Source organism: Ceratotherium simum, chromosome 3 (genome assembly GCF_057802395.1).
Source record: "Ceratotherium simum simum isolate JZ-2026a chromosome 3, ASM5780239v1, whole genome shotgun sequence".
Taxonomy (NCBI): Eukaryota; Metazoa; Chordata; class Mammalia; order Perissodactyla; family Rhinocerotidae; genus Ceratotherium; species Ceratotherium simum.
The window spans coordinates 39,969,516-39,987,922 of NC_141902.1; the positions used below are offsets into that span (position 1 = coordinate 39,969,516).

At 36.0% G+C, this 18,407-nt stretch overlaps 1 protein-coding gene across 2 annotated transcripts in view; it reads right to left on the reverse strand.

Moving 5' to 3' along the window:
• Positions 1–18,407, reverse strand: part of UBR1 (ubiquitin protein ligase E3 component n-recognin 1) — a 142,735-nt gene that overhangs the window by 112,450 nt on the left and 11,878 nt on the right. For both annotated transcript variants that reach the window (XM_087426079.1, XM_004421475.3), the window contains exons 2-3: positions 12,121–12,377; positions 10,146–10,224 (exon numbers count right to left, since the gene is read on the reverse strand). In XM_087426079.1, the coding sequence (XP_087282205.1) occupies positions 10,146–10,224; positions 12,121–12,377 (336 nt within the window). The remainder of the gene's footprint in view (positions 1–10,145; positions 10,225–12,120; positions 12,378–18,407) is intronic.

Sequence of the window (18,407 nt, forward strand, 5' to 3'; positions counted from 1 at the left end):
GACCCAACAATTTGCTGCCTCCAGGAAACACGTCAGCTGTAAAGACAAACACAGGCTTAGAGTGAAGGGATGGAAGACGATACTCCAAGCTAATGGCAAACAAAAGAAAGCAGGTGTTGCCATACTTTTACCAGACAAAGTAGACTTCAAGATAAAAAAAACCAATGAGAGACAAAGAGGAGCAGTATACAATGATAAAAGGAACACTCCACCAAGAGGACATATACATATAAAAATTTATATTGAAAGACATATAAAAATAAATATATATGCACCTAACACAGGAGCACCAAAGTACATAAAGCAACTATTAATTGACCTAAAAGGAGACATTAACAGCAACACAATAATAGTAGGGGACCTTAACACCCCACTGTCATCAATGGATAGATCAACTAGACAGAAAGTCAATAAGGAAGTAATGGAACTAAACAAAAAAGCTAGACCAGAGGACTTAATAGATATATACAGAACACTCAATCCAAAATCAACAGAATACACATTCTTCTCAAGTGCACATGGAACATTCTCAAAGATAGACCATATGTTGGGAAACAAGGCAAGCCTCAATAAATTTAAGACTGAAATCATAACAAGTATCTTTTCTGATCATAATGCTATGAAACTAGAAATAAAATAAAGAAAAAAGCTGGGAAAGTGACAAATATGTGGAGACTAAACAGCATGCTACTGAACAACAAATGGATCACTGAAGAAATTAAAGGAGAAATCAAAGAATATCTGGAGACAAATGAAAATGAAAATACACCATACCATCTCATATGGGATGCAGCAGAAGTGGTCCTAAGAGGCAAATTCATAGCAATACAGGCCCACATTAACAGACAAGAAAAATCTCAAATAAGCAATCTTAAACTACACCTAACAGAACCAGAAAAAGAAGAACAAAGACCAAAGTCAGCAGAAGCAGGGAAATAATAAAAATTACAGCAGAAATAAATGAAATTGAAACAAACAATAAAAATTAGAGCAGAAATAAATGAAATTGAAACAAACAAACAAACAAAAAACAGTAGAAAGGATCAATGAAACTAAGAGCTGGTTCTTTGAAAAGATAAACAAAATTGAGAAACCCTTAGCCAGACTTACTAAGCAAAAAAGAGAGAAGGTTCAAATAAATAAAATTAGGAATGAAAGAGGAGAAATTAAAACAGTTACCATAGAAATACAAAGGATTATAAGTATAATACAAAAGATTATAACTATATGCCAACAAATTGGACAATCTAGAAGAAATGGATAAATACTTGGACTCATATAACCTCCCAAAACTGAATCAAGAAGAAACAGAGAATCTGAATAGACCAATCACAAGTAAAGAGATTGAAACAGTAATCAAAAACCTCCCCAAAAATAAAAGTCCAGGACCAGAAAGCTTCTCTGGAGAATTCTACCAAACATTCAAAGAAGATTTAGTACCTATCCTCCTCAAACTATTCAGAAAAATTAATGAAGATGGAACACTTCCTAACACACTTTACAAGGCCAACATCACCCTGATCCCAAAACCAGACAAGGACAACACAAAGAAGGAAAACTACAGGCCAGTATCACTGATGAACATAGATGCAAAAATCCTCAACAAAAGATTGGCAAACTGAATACAGCAATACTTCAAAAGGATCATACACCATGATCAAGTGGGATTTATACCAGGGACACAGGGATGGTACAACATCCACAAATCAATCAACGTGATACACCACAGTAACAAAATGAGGAATAAAAACCACATGATCATCTCAATAGACGCTGAGAAAGCATCTGACAAGATCCAACACTCATTTATGATAAAAACTCTGAATAAAATGGGTATAGAAGGAAAGTACTCAACATAATAAAGGCCATATATGACAAACCCACAGCCAACATCATACTCAATGGGGAAAAACTGAAAGCCATCCCTCTGAGAACAGGAACAAGACAAGGGTGCCCACTCTTGCCACTCTTATTCAATGTAGTACTAGAGGTTTTGGCCAGAGCAATTAGGCAAGAAAAAGAAATAAAAGGTATCCAAAGAGGCAAGGAGGAAGTGAAACTCTCACTGTTTACAGAGGATATGATTTTATATATAGAAAACCCTAAAGAATCCATTGGAAAACTATTAGAAATAACCAACAGTTACAGCAAAGTTGCAGGGTAAAAAATCAACTTACAAAAATCAGTTCCATTTCTATACTCGAATAACAAACTAACAGAGAACTCAAGAATACAATCTCTTTTACAATCGCAACAAAAAGAATCAAATATCTAGGAATAAATTTAACCAAGGAGGGGAAATACCTATTCAATAAATACTATAAGACATTATTGAAAGAAATCAATGATGACATAAAGAAATGGAAAGATATTCCATGCACATGGATTGGAAGAATAAACGTAGTTAAAATGTCCATACTACCTAAAGCAATCTACAGATTGAATGCAATCCCAACGAGACTCCCAATGACATTCTTCATGGAAACAGAACAAAGAATCCTAAAATTCATACGGGGCAACAAAAGACCCTGAATAGGTAAAGCAATCCTGAGAAAAAAGAACAAAGCTGGAGGCATCACAATCCCTGACTTCAAAATATACTACAAAGCTATAGTAATGAAAACAGCATGGTACTGGTACAAAAACAGACTCACAGATCAATGGAACAAAACTGAAAGCTCAGAAATAAAACCACACATCTACAGAGAGCTAATCTTCCACAAAGGAGCTAAGAACATACAATGGAGAAATGAAAGTCTCTTCAATAAATGGTGTTGGGAAAACTGGACAGCCACACACAAAACAATCAAGTTAGACCATTATCTTTCACCATACACAAAAATTAACTCAAAATGGATTAAAGACTTGAAAGTAAGCCACGAAACCATAAAACTCCTAGAAGAAAATACAGGCAGTATACTCTTTGACATCAGTCTTAGAAGGATCTTTTTGAATGCTATATCTACTCAGGCAAGGGAAACAAAAGAAAAACAAATGAGACTTCATCAGACTAAAGAGCTTCTGCAAGGCAAAAGAAACTAGGAACAAAACAAAAAGACAACCCACCAACTAGGAGAAAATATTTGCAAATCATATATCTGACAAGGGGTTAATCTCCAAAATAAAGAACTCATACAACTAAACAACAAAACAATAAACAACCCCATCAGAAAATGGGCAGAGGATATGAACAGACATTTTTCCAAAGATATACGGATGGCCAACAGGCACATGAAAAGATGCTCAACATCACTAATCATCAGAGAAATGCAAATAAAAACTACAATGAGATATCATCTTACACATATTAGAATGGCTCTAATTACCAGGACAAAAAAACAACAAATGTGGGAGAGGATGAAAAGAGGACCCTCATACACTGTTGGTAAGAATGCAAACTCATGCAGCCACTATGGACAACAGTATGGAAATTTCTCAAAAAACTAAAAATCAAAATACCATATGACCCAGCTATACTACTACTGGGTATTTATCCAAAGAAATTGAAATCAACAATTCAAAGAGTCTTATGCACCCCTATGTTCACTGCAGCATTATTCACAATAGCCAAGATGTGGAAGCAACCCAAGTGCCCATCAACTGATGAACGGATAAAGAAGACACGGTATATATATACAGTGGAATACTACTCAGTCATAAAAAAAAAAGACAAAATCATCCCATTCGCAACAACATGGATGGAACTTGAGGGTATTATGTTCAGTAAGATAAGCCAGTCAGGGAAAGACAAACACTGTATGATTTCACTCACATGTAGAAGATAAACAAATACATGAACAAAGAGAACAGATTAGTGGTTACCAAAGGGGTAGGGGGTTGGAAGGTGGGCATAAGGGGTAAAGGGACACATATATATGGTGACTGACAAATAATAATGTACAAATGAAATTTCATAGTTATATACTATTATGACACCAATAAAAAAAGTTTCTTAAAAGGTTTCTGCAGGTTGTCAGGCACTGCTTCTTGCCATACATTTAGTATAATTCTTTCCTAAAGTAATTTTGCAAATTATACTAAGAACCTTTAAAAGATCATTTTTAAAAATCAAGACTTCATTTTCTAGAGCAGTTTTAGGTTCACAGAAAAACTGAGTAGAAAACAGCTAGTTCCCACACATCCCTTCTCCCCACTGTACAGTTTCCCCTATTATTAACATCTTGCATTAGTGTGGTACATTTGTTACAATTGAGAAATCAATGTTGATACATTATTATTAACTAAAGTCTATAATTTACATAAGGGTTCACTCTTTGTGTTGTACATTTTTGGGTTTTGACAAACATATGACATGTATACACCACTACTGTATCAGAGAGAGTAGTTTTACTGCCCTAAAAATCCTTTGTGCTATACCCATTCACCTCTTGATTCCTCCCACCACCATCCTCCAGCCCCTGGCAACCACTGATCTTTTTACTGTCTCCATAGTGTTGCCTTTTCCAGAATGTCATACAGCTGGAGTCATACAGAATGTAGGCTTTTCATAATGGCTTCTTCAAGCAATAAGTATTTAAGGTTTCGCCAAGTCTTTTCGTAGTCTGGTAGCACATTTCTTTTTATCGCTAAATAATAATCCATTGTATGGGTATACCAAAGTTTATTTATCTATTCACCTATCGAAGGGCATCTTGGTTGCTTCCAAGTTTTGGCAAATACGAATATAGCCGCTATAAACATTCTTGCACAGCTTTTTGTGTGCACATGAGTTTTCAGCTCATTTGGGTAAATACCAAGGAGTGCAACTGCTGAATTGCATGGTTACAGTATGTTTTGTTCTGTAAGAAATTGCCAAACTGTCTTCCAAAGTGGTTGTACCATTTTGCATTCCCACCAGCAATGAATAAGAGTTTCTCTTGCTCCACATCCTCACCAGCATTTGGTGTTGTCAGTGTTTAGAATTTTGGCAATTCTAATAGGTGTGTAGTGGTATGTTCTTGTTTTACTTTACAATTCCCAAATGACATGATTTGGAGCATCTTTTCACGTGCTTATTAGCCATTTGTATATCTTCTTGGTGAAGATTCTGTTTCAGATCTTTGGACCCTTTTTTAATTGGGTTGTTCATTTGCTTACTGTTGAGTTTTAAGTGTTCTTTGTATATTTTGGATACCAGTCCTTTATCAAATACTTGTTTTGCAAAGATTTTCACCCAGTTTGCGGTTTGTCTTTTTACTGTGTGAAAGGTCTGTATTTTTGAATCCAGTAATTCCACCTCTGAGAACCTATCCTAAGGAAATAATCCTACACATGGAAAAATGATTTACACATAATGATATTTATTGCAACATTGTTTACCATTTAAAAAAAAACTGGAATGCAAATAAATTCCCCAATAATAGGTAAAAGGTTAACATAAATTATGATAAAATGTTATATACACAATACGTTCTAAAACAAACACCAAAAATTGAATGCATAATTTTATATACTTTGCTTTTAACGTTTACAAGTATGACATGAAAATTTTTTTCTTTCTTTTACAACTTTATAAACTTCATTTGAAAACTTCATTTTTTTCTGATGAGAGGAGATGGTTATATGAATATACTGTTTTTGTTTAACTCACTTTTCTCATTTAACAACATAAAGGAAACATATCTCTTTGTTAAAAATCATCTTTCACAGTGGGTGTTTTTATTTATTTTGAGGAGAAAAATTCATAGCTTTTTTTTTTGTGTGTGAGGAAGATCAGCCCTGAGCTAACATCCATGCTAATCCTCCTCTTTTTGCTGAGGAAGACTGGCCCTGAGCTAACATCCGTGCCCATCTTCCTCTACTTTATACGGGATGCCGCCACAGCATGGCCTGACAAGTGGTGCGTTGGTGTGTGCCCGGGATCCGAACGCGGGCTGCCAGCAGTGGAGCACGCACACTTAACTGCTACACCATGGGGCCAGCCCCCCACAGGTTTTTTTTTTTTTTAAAGATAGTACTGCAGTATGTTCTTTTTTTTCATATTTACTTTTTTTGTGTGTGAGAACGTTTAAGTTGTACTCTCTTAGCAAATTTCAATTATACAATACAGTGTTATCAACTACAGTCATCATGTTATACATTAGATCCTCAGACCTTACTCACCTTACTGCAGGTTTTTTTAGGGGGTAAACTATTGAAAAGCTGGAGATCGCAAAGGGTCACATTACTCACAGCAGAACAAATAGCTCCAAATTTTATCTTTGTTATTTTCTTTCTTTTGTCCATCAGACATAACCTCTTTATTTTCTGTTGTGGTAAGAGTGGTTTATAACATTATATAAATTTCAGGTGTACATCATATTTTGATTTCTACATAGATTACATCACGTTCACCACCCACGTACTAATTACAACCCATCACCACACACATGTGCCTAATCATCCCTTTCACCCTCCTCCCTCCCCGCTTCCCCTCTGGTAACCACCAATCCAATCTCTGTGTCTATGTGTTTGTTTGTTGTTGTTTTTATCTTCCACTTATCAGTGAGATCATAAGGAATCTGACCTTCTCCCTCTGACTTATTTCGCTTAGCACAATACCCTCAAGGTCCATCCATGTTGTCACAAATGGCTGGATTTCATCGTTTCTTATGGCTGAGTAGTATTCCATTGTGTATATACACCACATCTTCTTTTTTCCATTCATCCCTTGATGGGCACTTAGGTTGCTTCCAAGTCTTAGCTATTGTGAATAATGCTGTAATGAACACACGGGTGCATGTATCTTTATGCATTCATGTTTTCCTGTTCTTTGGATAAATACCCAGCAGTAGAACAGCTGGATCATATGGTAGTTCTATCCTTAATTTTACAAAGAAGCTCCATACTGTTTTCCGTAGTGGCTGCACCAGTTTGCACTCCCACCAGCAGTGTATGCGAGCTCCCTTCTCTCCACATCCTCTCCAACACTTGTTGTTTCCTGTCTTGTTAATTATAGCCATTCTGATGGGCGTGAGGTGATATCTTTGTTATTTTCTTGTTCTCAAAAGTTATTTTGGCTATTCTGACACTAAAAGTTTTTCTTGGTCCTTTTTTTTTTTATTTTTTATTTTTTTTTATTTATTTATTTTTTTATTGATGTTTTAATGGTTTCTAACATTGTGAAATTTTGGGTTGTACATTTTTGTTTGTCCATCACCACATATATGACTCCCTTCACCCCTTGTGCCCACTCCCCACCCCCACTGCCCTGGTAACTACAGTCCAGTTTTCTCTGTCCATGTGTTGGTTTATATTCCACATATGAGTGAGATCATGCAGTGTTTGTCTTTCTCTTTCTGGCTTATTTCACTTAACATAATACGCTCCAGGCCCATCCATGTTGTTGCAAATGGGACGATTTTGTCTTTTTTTATGGCTGAGTAGTATTCCATTGTATATATATACCACACTTTCTTAATCCAATCGTCAGTCGAGGGTTTCTTGGTCCTTTTTTTCTCATAGTATCTGATCTTGGGTCTCCCCACCGTCATTACTCTTTTTTTCTTCCTCTTCTCTGGAGCAACATATACCCCTTCTTATCTCTTCCAATCCTTTTTTTTTAATGGCTTCATTTCTCTTTCATGAAGTGTTTTATTATACAAAAGAATATATACAATGTATAGGTAAGTTACAAAGTATAAAAATCAAACACCCATGAACCCACCATCCAATCTAAGAGAATATCAATACCGCTGAAACTCCCTGTATAATCAACTGAGTCCCATTCTCTTACCTGCCCTGGAGGTAACTACTCACCTGAGTTGTGTTTATTAGTCATTCTCTTGCTTTTCTTTAAAAATTTCACCACACACACAGGTATTCTAGAAAGATTCTATCAACTAATTCTCCCACCAAAAGTGTTCCATTCTCTTCACACTCACTTTTACGACTAATATTTTCTTAAGATTATAAACATAATTTTTCATTAGTCATATAATAGCCTATCCTTCTGATGACAAAAGTTCCTGAGTAAGCTATACAAGTGCCAAAAAGAGCTCTGCAAAAACCTAACGATGGTAAACCTAAGGATACTCCATAAAAGTGCTTTGTGGGCCAGCCCCGGTGGCCTAGTGGTTAAGTTTGGCGTGCTCAGCCTCAGCAGCCTGGGTTCAGTTCCCAGGCACAGACCTACACCACTCATCTGTCAGTGGCCATGCTGTGGTGGAAGCTCACATACAAAAAGAAGAAAATTGGCAACAGATGTTAGCTCAGGGAAAATATTCCTACACACACACACACAAAAAAAAGTGCTTTGTGGTGGCGATGTAGACTGGTAAGCTTCATAATTTTTATTTATTTATTTATTTTTCCCCCAAAGCCCCAGTAGATAGTTGTATGTCATAGTTGCACATCCTTCTAGTTGCTGTATGTGGGACGCAGCCTCAGCATGGCTGGAGAAGCGGTGTGTCGGTGCACGCCCGGGATCTGAACCCGGGCCGCCAGCAGCGGAGCACGCGCACTTAACCGCTAAGCCATGGGGCCGGCCCTAGACTGGTAAGCTTTAAATATTTGAAGGTAGCTTAGTGAAGAGGTTCCCAAAAATTAACAGACAAGTTTTTACCAGTCCAGAGAGAAATCGAAAAAGGAAGGAACGTGGTGAGCTCTTTCACAGAGCTACATGTATGCAATTTAAAGGACTGCTCTTGGCTGGCCTCGTGGCGTAGCGGTTAAGTGCATGCGCTCTGCTGCTGGTGGCCCGAGTTCGGATCCCGGGCTTGCACCGAGGCACCGCTTGTCCAGCCATGCTGTGGTGGTGTCCCATATAAAGTGGAGGAAGATGGACACAGATGTTAGCCCAGGGCCAGTCTTCCTCAGCAAAAAGAGGAGGATTGGCATGGATGTTAGCTCAGGGCTGATCTTCCTCACAAAAAAATAAAAAAATAAAAAATAAAGGACTGCTCTTTATTCTGAGATTATCCTATTTTCTTGGAATTAAAATGTCTTTTACTTTATAAAATGATAGGAGATGGCAGGTATTTTTTGGTTGCTTCTCATGTGCCCTTTTAAAAATTAAAATCAAACTTACTTGGCCAAATAAAAATTCAAAAACCCTGTGTCTTACCCGAAGTTGTGTGAAATTGTACTGGCCCTCAAAATTTCAATGTTTGGGAAGCATAGGGCTTAGGAGTCTTTAATCTGAGGAAATGAACTCTGGTCTTGAGGCTTCAGCATCTCTCCCCATTAGTCTCCCAGAGTAAAAATGAGAAAAAATTAATTTCCTTTTTGAGTCCACTTTGGATATTCTTTCTTGAGTTCTCCAGCATAAGATAAACTGTAATTAATGGACACAATTGGGAAATATGGAATATAACCAATAATCAACTTTGTAAATTTCATGAGTGATTAGCTTTGCAATCTTGGGAAAACATTTTAACCACACTATATCATAGGCTCCTCAATCTGTTTTTCTTGTGCACAATAGTAATAATAATACCTATAACCTATACCTATAGCCCATCACTTCCGGAGATGGAAGCGGTAATGTTGAGGCCAGTCTAAAAACGTGAACAGCACTTCCAACTCTATGGAAGACAGAGTCTACATAATTTCAAGATGTTATTTACATTTACACAGGACTTTAGGCATGTTATATGTACAATGAGAAACATCGATTATTATGTCTAAGTCCAGAGTACAGAATCAATAGTATTATTTGAGAAATACATTTCAGCTCAAAATAACAAGGTTGTCTAAAAATGTAACAAGAAAAGAAAAAGCCTTCAATCTTATTACGTGGATACACTACTCAGAACAGTGTGCAATTTAAAACTTATGAATTGTTTATGGAATTTTCCATTTAATATTTTTGGACCACAGTTTACCTGTGGTTTACCAGTTTCAGGTAACTGAAACTGAGGAAAGTGAAACCATAGATAACGGGGGACTACTGTAGTGGTTACGCAAGTGTTCGCTTTATCATTATTCTTTAAACTGTTCATATGCTTTATACAATCTTTTGTATAAAAATTATATATCTCACAAAAAAATTGTAAGGGGCAGCTTCTTGAGGTAGTAGATGTCCTATCACATGATATGTTTAACCAGGACTAAAGGTTCACATTTCAGAGCTGTAATAGCAGGAATTCAAGTACTGGTCAGGAATTTGAACTAGATGTTCATCAGATTCCTGCTAATCTAGAGATTTTATGCATCTATTTCCATACCTTGTAACGATGATTTTTATGAACACTATTCTGGAAGCAGTCCATACAGAGTACACATGTTGGATCAATTGCACAGTCCCTGAAAAAGATTGAAAATTAGGTTCCTAAATTTAGATGACTCCTACTGATGCTTAAGGAATGACAATAATATAATGTGAATGAGTTTCCTGTATGATGCACAAACTGAATATGAAAATGCTCCAAAAACTGAATTCCAAATAATTTTAGCCTCTTTTTAGCTATATTTTAATGTCTAAGTTTGGATGTTTAGTTTTGTTTCTCAAATCATCCTCATTACTCTGAGCTTTCACCTGGTTTCAAACTGTTAAATTACAATTCAAACTTAGTGTTTTGAAAAATAGCCAGCTTTATTTCACTACCTGCCACCATCTGACCCTATTACATTTATAAATACATTTTACAAACACTGATTGTTCATTGGTAAATGACGCTTGGATAAAGACAAAATTCATTAGACTGTAAGCAACAAAATGGCAGGAATTTTTATTTATTTTATGTATTGATATGTCCCAAGCACCTAGAACAGTGCCTGATACATGGTAGGTATTCAATTAATATTTATTGAATAAATGAAAGAAATTCAATCTCCCTTAATCTCTTGCCTGACAACAACTTTTAAAATGTACTATTTTATTTAACATTTTCAGGGAAACATTAAGAGCAATATAAATTAGTGCAACATGCAAAATTAATTTAAAATATTTTATTTAGAAGAGTTGAAGAGATGGAATTAGGAAGTTTTAAAAATGAATTTTAAAAGGCTAATAGGAAATAAAGATTGCTTAATAATATTCTCTAAAACATATATGACCTACTGATCTATCTAGAGCGGAATTTCTCAATCTCAGTAGTACTGACATTTTGAACCAGATAATTATTTGTTGGGGGTAGAGGGGACTGTCCTGTGCATTGTAGGATGTATAAGCAGCAACTGTAGCCTCTACCCACTAGATGTCAGTACCATTCCCCTACTTGTGACAATTAAAAATGTCTCTATGACACTTCTGGAGAAATGAGGTCTACAAATAATGCTATGCTTTAGTTGAAACTAAAAATATATAAAACGATAAATGAACCTTACTATGCTAAAAAGCAAAATAGTACACAAAATACAAAAGCTGACTTTTTTCCTGAGAAAAGAATAGGATAAAGACAGTATGTTCTAAACAACCGTTAACTATACATAAACCAGTCAAACCTAGAATTATAGTGAGGCAAAAAACAATTCTCTGTATTTATAAAGTCTAAAAATTCACATTCCTAACCTAAACTACCTCTAATAAAGGAAAAAAACTAAAAGTGTTGCTAAGATCTAAAAGTTGAAAATTTCAGGCAGGAGTAGGGAGTAAAAATGTTCTCTGTACTACCATGATGTTTAAGGCAACTGCTTTCACAAAGGGCAAAATCCTAAAAAGCTGCTTCCAGTTTTCCTACCACTGGCCTCTTCTATCTAACTAAATTCCAACTGCTCCTACAGGTTCGCAATCCTTTGACACCAAATCTCACTTGGTGGCAAAAAATGACCTGAAATGACATGAGACTATAAACTTTATTTATACCACTGGCTATAAATATTCATAGATTTCTTATAGAAATGGTGTATTTGAATACACAATTCTGCCTGACTCTGCTGGGAAAGTATTTAGAATTCTCAAATACACCTGGTCCCATGGGTATCAGGTAGGAGTATATGGACTACATTACAAACAAGGCAAAAACCTATTCCTTATATACTTTTGAAGAACATCAAGAAAAAGTGAGAGCACTGTTTAAGTATGAGTCATATATTCAAAAACAAGCTGTACTAGGAAAAACAGACTTATAAGTGCATAATAAAAGAACGTTAAATAGTATTAATTACAAATAGTAATAAACCAAGAAAGATACATCATGAAATAGGAATAAAATACCAAGATTGTAATTATAATCAATCCTATAAATTTCTAATTCTTACCTACAAGAATATGTTGTCTCTCCACTTTTGAAAACCTTCCCACAGAGTTGGAATGCTCCACTGTGCTTCAGTTTCTCTAAGCAAATATCTGGATCCTCTCCAAATAAGTACCATTCCAATGGAGTGAATATTAACATTTGTATACTCTCCTCCTGCTTTTCCAAGTCTGGGTCCATTTCAGCAAAATAAATTTCCGGCACCAATTGTGCCAAATGGTGCAAGAAAGTAGTATAAAAATCAACTTGCTGATCCCACCACTGAAAGAAAAGAAAATGAAAAATTAGACTTCGTTACAAGTTCCTTCTTAAAGATCTAGGGGCACAAATAATGGCACAATTCTGTAATTTCAGATAAACTGATTTACAATATATTCTTATTTTATCCTTCACCAATACAATACGAAAGTGAGTGACTAAGAAAAAATAGCCTTGGAATAGTGGTTGCCCATATACCATAGATATCTGCAGAAAAAAGAAGAGCAGCTATAGTGGATGAGAATTAGCCTTCCCTTCTGTAAGACCAAATCCTGGTGTGTGAGGGTGATTCTATTATCAGTCAGAGGCTATACAGACAAAGTGGTCCCCATACTCTTAGTTTAATTATTTTAAGGGACCATAGTGTTTAACAAGAGATCAAAATGAATGAGTGCCAAAGAATTTTTAGAACATAAAAAGCACTGTCCATAAAAGCAAAAAAAAGGATAAATGAGACCTCAACAAAAGTAAAACCTTCTGTCCTTCAAAAGAAACCGTTAGAGGGGCTGGCCTGGTGGCGCAGCAGTTAAGTGCGCATGCTCCCACTTTGGCAGCCTGGGGTTTGCAGGTTCAGATCCCGGGCATGCACCGACGCACCACTTGTCAAGCCATGCTATGGCGGCGTCCCATGTGAAGTAGAGGAAGATGGGCACGGATGTTAGCCCAGGGCCAATCTTCCTCAGCAAAAAAAGAGGAGGATTGGCATCGATGTTAGCTCAGGGCTGATCTTCCTCACAAAAAAAAAAAAAAAGAAATCATTAGAGATAGCTTATTTGCCATGCCTATTTGCACATGAAAACATGCTCAACATCATTAGTCATTAGGGAAATGCAAATTAAAACGACAGTGAAATGCCCCTACACAACTTATTAGAGTGTAGGTAAAAAAATAAAATAAAGGGCCAGCCCCATGGCCTAGTGGTTAAGTTAGGTGTGCTCCGCTTCAGTGGCCTGGGTTCGGTTCCCAGGTGCAGATCTACATGAGTTGTCAGCAGCCATGCTGTGGCAGTGAACAACATACAAAATAGAGGAAGAGTGGCAACAGATGTTTGCTCAGGGTGAATCTTCCTCAGCAAAAAATAAAAATAAAAAATAAAATAAAATAAAATAAAAACTAGTAATACCATCCTTGTATTAACAGGGATGCAGAAAATGAAAAGGAAAATGCTGGTAGGAACTCAAAATGGTACAGCCACTTTACAAAAGAGTGTAGCGATTTCTTATAAAGTTAAACATACACTTACCATATGACCTAGCAATCAAACTCCTAGGTATCTACCCAAGAAATGAAAACTTATGTTCACACAAAAACTTGTACACGAATGTTATAGCAGCTTTAGTTATAATTGGCAAAAACTGGTAATGACCCAATTGTCCCTCAACTGGTAAATCATAAACAAACTGTGAGACATCCAAACCATGGAATACTACTCAGCAATAAAAGGAATGAATTATCAATACATGCAACATCACAAAACATTATTGTGGACGAAGTCAAACTCAAAAGGCTACGTACTGCCTCTTAGCAGTTAAGACCATGTTCGTGTTGACAGCATCTTTGTGAATTGAGTAAAGCCTATCTCTGTGCCAAATTCCTGATACCCAAGATAAGTGTGTTTAACAGAGACTATACGCAGATTTCAATAACACCACCATTCCACCCTTATCTTCAGTCAAACAAGACAGCTTTCCAACTATCAAGAAATGCCCTGTTAAAAAAAGACATTCAAGGATTACTCACTGGCAATTTGGGCTTAAATGTGAAGTCCGATTACCCCAAACCATCCAACTCAACATTTTTAATACCACTCACTAACAGCAGGCTTAAATGAACAGAGGCAGAGGAAAAAGAAGAGGGTTGAGGGCACAGTTCTCTACTATCAACCCAACACTGGCAATTAGTTGTAGTTAACATCTTTACAATTAAATTAATATTGTTCATTTGAAATGGGTTAGCTTTCTGGTTTTTATTAGTATTTCACGTTTGTTTTATATTTACATAAAAACTGTAAGTAGAAGGCATTTATACTGAGTTTTATATTTGTACAAATTTAAGTTATATTCTAAAAACAATTTAAATTTTTTAAAAAGGCTACATACTATATGATTCTATTTATATGACATTCTGGAAAAGACAAAACTACTATAGAGATGGAGGACAGCACAGTGGTTGCCAGGGGTTGACTACAAAGTGGCAGTGTTGGAATTTTTTAGGGCAATGAAACTGTTCTGTTTATGTATTTGGGTGACGGTTACATAACTGCTGGCAACTGTCAAAACTCACAGAATTGTACAATAAAAAGTTATCTAGGGGCTGACCCGGTGGTGCAAGCAGTTAAGTGTGCACACTCTGCTGTGGCGGCCCGGGGTTCGCCGGTTCAGATCCCGGGCGCGCACCAACGCACCGCCTGGCAAGCCATGCTGTAGCGGTGTCCCACATAAAGTGGAGGAAGATGGGCACAGATGTTAGCCCAGGGCCAGTCTTCATCAGCAAAAAAAAAAAAAAAAAGGAGGAGGATTGGCAGATGTTAGCACAGGGCTGATCTTCCTCACCAAGATAAAAAAAAAGTTATCTATTTTATGTAAATTTTTAAAGTGAATTTAAAAAGGACAGAGTTTAAGAAATGAAAAAGTGAAAAGAAATGAAAAGCCTCGTGGCTGAGTGGTTAAAGTTCTGCGTGCTCCATTTCGGCTGCCCGGGTTCGTGGGTTCGGATCCTGGGCACAGACCTACTCCACTCACCAGCCACACTGTGGTGGTGTCCCACATATAAAGTAGAGGAAGACTGGCACGGATATTAGCTCAAGGCTAATCTTCCTCAAGCAAAAAAAGAGGAAGATTGGCAATGGATGTTAGCTCAGGGCTAATCTTCCTCCGCAAAAAAAAAAAAAGAAAGAAAGAAAGAAAAAGAAATGAAAAGGAGAGCCACAAGAGAAAATATTTGCAATAATACACTGATTACTCTCCCCCAAAGATCAGGAACAAGGCAAGGATATCTGTTCTCTTCTATTCAATACTGTACTGGAGGTCTCAGCTGGTATAATAAGACAAGGCAAAAAAAAGGCATGACAATTTGAAAGGAAGAAGTAAAACTGTCTCAATTCACAAACAGTATGATTATCTTCATAGAAAATCCTAAGGAATCAATTAAAAAAAACATACACGGGCTGGGCCCCGTGGCTTAGCAGTTGAGTGCGCACGCTCTGCTACTGGCGGCCTGGGTTCGGATCCCAGGCACGCACCGACGCACTGCTTCTCCGGCCATGCTGAAGCCACATCCCACATACAGCAACTAGAAGGATGTGCAGCTGTGAGATACAACTATCTACTGGGGCCTTGGGGAGAAAAAGGGAAAAAAAGGAGCAGGATTGGCAAAAGATGTTAGCTCAGGGCCGGTCTTCCTCAGCAAAAAGAGGAGGATTGGCATGGACGTTAGCTCAGGGCTGATCCTCCTCACAAAAAAAAACACACACACATAGGAACTGTAAGTAAATTGAGCAAGCTCACTAGATACAAGATCAATATATAAAAATCAACTGTATTTCTGTATACCAGCAAACAATGGGAAAATGAAATTTCAAAAAACAGCATTTATAGTAGCATCAAAAAACATAAAATATCTCTGCATTAATTTAATAAAAGATGTGTAAGACCTCTACACTGAAAGCTACAAATCATTGTTGAAAGAAATTTCTAAAACACCTAAATAAGTTAAGAGCTATATCACATTCACTGATCATACAATTCAATATTGCTAAGATGTCTATACTTCCCAAACTGATCTACAGATCCTACACAATCCCAGCAAGCTTTTTTTTTTAGAAATTAACAAGCTGATTCTAAAATGAATAAGGAAATGTCAAGGAGTTAGAAGAGACTTACACTACCTAATTTCAGGACTTCCTGTAAAGCTACACTAACTGAGACGGTGTGGTATTAGCATTAAGATAGACATATTTATCAACGGAACAGAAGAAAGAGTCCAAAAATAAATCCATACATTTATAGTCCATTGATTTTGAAAAGGAATCAACACAACTCAAAGAAGAAAAGATAGTATTTTCCAAAAATGGTGTAGGAGCAATCAGATATTCCTATGAAAAAAATGAACTCCAACCCATACTTCACACTATACACAAAAATTAATTTGAAATGGATCATAGGCCTAAACATAAAAGCTAAACCTTCTTGATGGAAACATAGGAGAAAACTCTTGACATCCTTGGGGCAGGCCACGATTTCTTGGACAGGGCACAAAAAGAGCAAATCATGAAAAAAGAAAGGATAAAACGGACTTAATCAAAATTAAAACCTTCTGCTCTTCAAAATGAACATGAGTAACTAATATCCAATTCTGGTATTCACTATGCATTTTTCAAATTTTTCACACAAGCAAATAATGAAGATGAATTTGGAAATGGTTATATGTTAAAATGAACATGCCTCTGCTTCTTGAATCTATCTAGCTACACCTTCTATGAAATTACACAGAAATAGGAAGCAACTAAGAAGTATATTTATCATATACTAACCCAACTTGCAAATAGGGCAAGGGTAGCCATGCATAGCTTACCTATGTAGCTAAAGCCCTGGCCCTTTTGGCATGGGAACACTCTTGTCCCAAGCTGTGAGACTGACTGTTCCGGCCACTGGGAAGTATTATCTAGGCAGAAAATTATCAAGAGAAGGAAGGAACCCAATGAAAGTAACAGGGATGGAAAATTAGAACTCTTCAGTCTATAAAAACAAAGGCTAGATAATGTTTATAAAATCATAAAGAGTTTTAACGAGGTGAAAATACACTTACTCACTATATCTTAGAGTAAATTAGCAGGTGCCCCCTTGAAGTGGTAAAAACAAATTTCAGGGCAAAGAAAAGGAATGAGAATTCTATTTAGCTATGATAAACTCACAAAACTTGTCCAAAGAGTTTTATAAGCTAACATATAATTAGAATTAAGAACTTACATAAGGTTCCATAACAGGTAACTAAGGATACAGATATTTGGTTAAAAATAAGGCTTTCTGAGGTTTCTCTCCTGAAGCTCAATATGACTCCATAAATAAGTGCAACTTAATGAAACTTTAGGTAAAATATATTATGTTAAAACTAGCTATTATTGTAGGAATTAAATTATCCAATCTTCTCTCAAAGGCAACTTTGAGACAGTTATTAAAATTTTAAATTTATATATCCTCTGACCCAGAAATTCCCACTTCTAGGAATTTATTCCTCAGATAAACTCAAATGTGTAAAAAGAAATATATATAAGTATTTTATTTGCAGCATTATTTATAATAGTAAAAGGCTAGAAACAACTTAAATGTCCCACAACAAGAGTTAAATAAATCATGATACATAAATTCAATGCAGTCATTATAAAAAGAGAGAGGGCACGGATCTATATATGCCAATATGGAACATTCTTTAACTCATATTGTTAAATAAAAAACAAAAGGTACAGAACAGTGAGTACAGTATGCTCCTATTTATAAAGGGAGAAGGGAGGAAAATGAAGAGAAGGAGATATATCTATATATGCTTACATTTGAACAGAAAATCTCTGAAAGGATTCAAAATAAATTAACAATTGGGAAGAACCCTGGAAAGGATTTATTTTTTACTGTATACCCTTTTCTACTATTTCAATTTTTTACTATATATATATAATACATTAAAATAATTTTAAAGCTTTTTCAATCTACACATTTCATATACAAAGTTATTCAAAAAACTAAAAACCTGATGTCTGTCAATAGGGGAATAGTTTCATCAAACTGTTAACAGTGGTTACATGGAGAGAAGGAACTGAGGAAAGCGTCTAGGAATTTCATATTTTACTTTAAACTATGTTATATTGTTTGACTTTGTTAGACAAGTGTCAATACTTATGCAATTAAGGGGAAAAAAAAACCTCTAAAAAAATCTATAAGATATAATACACCCATTTAAAATGATGCCGAATAGTCTTAAAGTATCTCTCTGAAGATTAACTCCAAAGGGAAAAGACAGTAACTATAAAGTAGAGAAACC